We start from the raw sequence: 4877 nt of genomic DNA, 5'->3' as shown, positions 1-4877 counted from the left end.
ACGGCAAGTAGATGACTTTCTTTTGGCTTAGATTGGAATCTTGCACATACACCCATTGAGTAAGATATATCGGGTCTACTCACAGTGAGATATAATAAAGATCCAATCATTCCTCGATATTGCGTCTCGTCAACGTCTTTGCCTTCATCGTCTTTGTCTAATTTGACTGATGTGCTCATTGGAATTTTCATTGAACTCTTTCCTTCTTGACCGAATCTTTTAATAAGATCTTTGGTGTATTTGGCCTGATTTATGAGTATTCCTTCCTTCAGTTGTTTTACTTGCAGTCCAAGGAAGTAGTTTAGCTCTCCCATCATGCTCATTTCAAACTTGTTCTGCATGAGCTTAGAATATTTCTCACATAATAATTTATTAGTACTTCCAAAAATAATATCATCAACATAAATTTGTACTAATAATATATGATCATTTTCTTGAATTTTAAATAAGGTTTTGTCAACAATGCCTTTGGTAAACCCACAACTAATTAAGAACATTGATAGGGTGTCATACCAAGCTCTCGGTGCTTGTTTTAACCCATATAATGCCTTCTTTAGTTTATAGACCTTATCAACATTACCTTTTACCTCGAAACCTGGGGGTTGCTCAACATATACTTCTTCTTCGAGTAGGCCATTTAAGATGCACTTTTTACGTCCATTTGATAGACTGTAAAATTCTTGTAAGCTGCAAAGGCTAGAAAGATTCTTATTGCTTCAATCTTGCAACCGAGGCAAATGTCTCATCAAAATCTATTCCTTCTTCTTGTGAGTAGCCCTTTGCGACTAGCCTTGCTGTATTCCTAACAACGATTCCATCTTCATTTGCTTTATTTCTAAAGACCCATTTTGTTCCAATCACGTTGTGATTAGATGGTCTCGAAACAAGCTCCCACACATCGTTGCGTTCAAACTGATTTAGCTCTTCTTGCATTGCTTCAATCCAACTAGGATCTTTTAAAGCATCATCTATGTCCTTCGGTTCAACTTGAGAAAGAAAACATGAAAATTGGGTCTCTTGTAATGCAGATCTAGTTCTCACGCCATCATGAACATCTCCAATGATTTGATCTTGTGGATGATTTTTTAGCCACTTCAAATCCGGTTGAAAGCTTCCTTGAGAAGTAGAGGGTTCGTGTGAAGTGGGGGGATTTGGGTTTGCGGTTTGATCCATTCGTTGATCTTCACTATTAGTTCCAACTCCAACCCCAACACATTCCCTTACTTCTTCCCTTATATCATCTTCCACATCGGTTACTGTTCCGGAGCAGTTTAGATTGCTATTTCCCTGCAAAATATCTTCAGAAATTTCATTAGCATTATTTTCATCATTGATATCAACTGTCGGATATTCCTTGCTTTTCGAGAATTCATCAAACAAGACATGAATGGATTCTTCAACCACCATTGTTGATTTATTTAATACTCTGAATGCTCTGCTGGTGCAAGAATATCCTAAGAATATTGCTTCTTCTGCACGTTGATCAAACGTTCTTAGATAGATTTTGCCATTATTAAGAACAAAACATTTGCAACCAAATGAATGAAAATAACTAAGGTTAGGTTTTCTCCCTTTCCACAATTCATAAGGTGTCTTGCCGTGCAGCTTGTAGATTAGACTTCTATTTTGGGTATAGCAAGCAGTATTGATTGCTTCGGCCCAAAAGCGTTTAGGTAGCTCAGCTGCAGCTATCATAACTAGTGCGGCTTCTTTAAGCGTACGATTCCTTCTTTCGGCAACTCCGTTTTGTTGTGGAGTTCTTGCGGCTGATAGTTGATGCATAATTCCTTGAGTATTGTAGTAATTTTGAATTACACTATTCACAAACTCTGCTCCTCTATCGGTACGAATTTTGACAATGTTGACTTCCTTTTCATTTTGAAGCTGTTTGAGAAGTTCTGGTAGCTTCTTCTCTACTTCATTTTTCTTTCCGAGAAATATCGTCCATGTGTACCTGGAAAAATCATCAACAACAACAAGAGTATATTTCTTACCACTCATACTTACTGGCTCCACTGGACCAAACAGAGCCATATGTAGTAGACTAAGAGGTCTTTGACTTGATTCGCGTGTTTTTGTCTTGAAGGATGATTTGACTTGTTTTCCCTTTTGACATGCATCGCAAATCTGATCCTTTCTGTAGGTGATGTTGGGTAGTCCTTTGACTAGATTTCTCGTCACGAGCTTGTTAATGGTTTTGAAGTTGAGATGACTCAACTTTTTGTGCCATTCCCAACCCACATTGCTTGAGTTGTTTGCAACAAGACACACAAAGTCTTTGGTTGTGCTCCAGTCTACAACATACATATTTTTCTTTCTGATTCCTTCTAGAACAATCTCGCCTGTGGATCCGTTCTTCACTTGACACTTGTCTTTGAAAAACTCTACAAGATAGCCTTTATCGCAAAATTGACTTGTGCTCAGCAAGTTGAATTTTAATCCTTCAACATAGGATACGTCTTCTATTTTTAGACCATTGCGGGATACTGTTCCTATTCCTTTGGTTGTACCATATCGATCATTTCCTCCAAACACAACTTTTGGTCCTTCGATATTTTTAAAATTCACAAGACTAGATTTATTTCCAGTCATGTTTCGAGAACATCCACTATCGAAGTACCAAATTTCCTGCAAATAGTTTACGCATTTTTAGGTACCCAACTTAATTTGGGTCCTTGAGTGCTAGTCCTTTTTGGTATCCAAATCCACCTAGTTCTTATTGATCCAAGATTAGGTGATTCGCAACCATTGAAAACATTATAATCATACCTTATTTTCGAAAAAGGTTTTGGTGCCGGGTTTTGAAAATTGACTCGATCTTTTGGCACTTGGGAAGAGATTTGTTTGAGCCTATGAAAGGCATTAAATCTAGACTTTGTCCATGGTTTAATATCATCAAACCAATCTTGTTAAGAGGGATAGAGTCTCCTTGCCCCAATCCTCGGAGTTCTTTCTGTTTTCCTATGAGGACTTTGTGCACTCGACTCATTGGTATGTTTCCATTTAGGAACAAACTTTTGCCTATTATTTGACTGCATTGGCGAATTAAATTTACTTTGAGGCTTCGGCCTTGCAATAACATTTTTGGCATTAGCTTGGTAACCAATTCCTTGTTTCATTGTGCTATCTTGACCTTTTACAAATTTTATTACTTTAACTTTATTATTTAAAGCATTAGTAGAATTGGTCAATTTCTCAGAGGCTTGAGAACACGATGGATCATAACCAAGTCCGGTTTTATCTCCTGAGGATTTTTGCATATTTACCATTTTATCCATTATTTTGGATGAATGAGTAAATGTTGCTATAACTTCCTTTAGGTTGTGTTCTCTCACTTCCCTTGCTTTACACTCTTCTTGAAGTCGAATATTTTCAGATTTCAAGTCTCGTATCTCAGATAGAGCATTTTGCAATTTTTCATTTAGTTGATCTTTTTCAAGAATCAGTAAATTATTGCGCTCCTTGATTTGCGAGTAAGTGACCATCATGGTTTGACAATCCTTCATCATATGAAAGATAGACTCTTTAGAGAAAGATGAACTTACAGAATCAAAGGATTTAGAAGTTACCTCATCATCATCTGTTTCGTGTGCCATAAGACATAGATCTTGACTATTTGAATTGCTTGACATGCTCATTCCAAATAGTGCATTATCATCTGTAGAGCTGTCACTTTCATTGCCAGAAGATTCCTCAGACTCACTTGTTTCTAGTGGGTCACTAATAAGAGCTTTTCTTTTGTCTTTCTTGTTGAATCTCCTATCCTTGACTTTGGTTTCCTCCTGCACAGATTGATTTTTGCTTACCTTGGGATAAAGACATTCGGCCATAAAGTGTCTAGGTTTTCTACAGTTGTAGTATAAATTCGAATTGTCCTCCAAGGTTTCCTTTTTATGCCTTCGTGATGTGCTTGCTTTAGGAAAACTTTTGTGATTGTTTTTCCTCATGAACCTCTTGAATTTCCTGACAAACAAAGCAAAGTTTTCGTTATTTAATAATTCACCATTATCTACTGACCTTGACGTGGACGGTTGTTCGGCAACTAATGCATTGTTCTTTTCTTCGCGTTCTTCCTCCGTCCTTGACTTCATTTCAAACTCATAGGCTTTTAGATCACTAAAAAGCTTATCAGTTGATAGAGTCTTTAGATCTCTATGATCACGCATGGCAGTGACGTTCATGTCCCAACTTGACGGTAAACCACGTAGGATTTTGAGAGAGATTTCCTTTTGATTAATGTCTTTTCCAAGATCATTAATTTCTCCCAAGATTTTGGAAAATCTTGTTTCCATGTCGGTAATATTCTCGCCACTTAGCATTTTGAAATCCTCAAATCTCTTTAATGCTATGGTGAGTTTATTATCCTTTTCTTGTTCGTCACCTTCACCAATTTGGATGAGTGTCTCCCAAACTTCTTTTACTAATTGGCATTTTCGAACCTTTGGGAATATCGTATCATCGATAGATTTGAACAAAATATCCTTGGCAATATTATCCAAGTTATTTCGCGTTCTATCTTCACGAGTCCATTCCACTTTAGGCTTTGGAATGTACTGTGGAGTCTCACTTGTTTGTACGGAAGCAGTGTTCACTTGTAAGATTTCAATTGGACCATTAGTGATTACTTCCCACATTTCATCATGTAATGCAGATAAATGTACCTGCATGCGAATTTTCCAATCATCAAATTTTTCTAGAGAAAATAATAAATTTTGGCCAAGAGCCATATCTCTTTTCATCATCTTGATTTTTCGAGATCTGTCTAGCAGTCAAAATTGACTCAAATAAACAACCGATCTGACACCAATTATTGGTATCAGTCAGAGACAATTTGACCCAAATAGGCAACCCGCTCTGATACCAATTGTTGGTCCCGA

The 4877-nt window shown here is 37.1% G+C and overlaps 1 protein-coding gene across 1 annotated transcript; it reads right to left on the bottom strand.

Moving 5' to 3' along the window:
* Nucleotides 1-708: 708 nt before the first annotated feature.
* Nucleotides 709-4181, bottom strand: LOC109170903. The gene is made up of 3 exons (XM_019320040.1): nucleotides 4018-4181; nucleotides 3546-3963; nucleotides 709-1287 (listed from the first exon to the last, which is right to left on the bottom strand). The coding sequence occupies exons 1-3, from the start codon at nucleotides 4179-4181 to the stop codon at nucleotides 709-711; spliced, it is 1161 nt and encodes a 386-aa protein (XP_019175585.1).
* Nucleotides 4182-4877: the final 696 nt, after the last annotated feature.

This window comes from Ipomoea nil, unplaced genomic scaffold (genome assembly GCF_001879475.1).
Source record: "Ipomoea nil cultivar Tokyo-kokei standard unplaced genomic scaffold, Asagao_1.1 scaffold3377, whole genome shotgun sequence".
NCBI classification, from domain to species: Eukaryota; Viridiplantae; Streptophyta; class Magnoliopsida; order Solanales; family Convolvulaceae; genus Ipomoea; species Ipomoea nil.
Note: the sequence above shows the minus strand (reverse complement) of the source record. Positions and strands in the feature narration are given on the sequence as shown.

Excerpts from the sequence above, each read along its gene's own strand:
- LOC109170903 (XM_019320040.1), bottom strand. The coding sequence starts at position 4,181 with ATGAACGTCACTGCCATGCGTGATCATAGAGATCTAAAGACTCTATCA. Across the intron at positions 3,964-4,017 it reads GAACAACCGTCCACGTCAAG|GAAATTCAAGAGGTTCATGA; the intron begins GTCAGTAGATAA and ends TTTGTTTGTCAG. Across the intron at positions 1,288-3,545 it reads CTTCTAAATCCTTTGATTCT|GGAAATAGCAATCTAAACTG; the intron begins GTAAGTTCATCT and ends GATATTTTGCAG.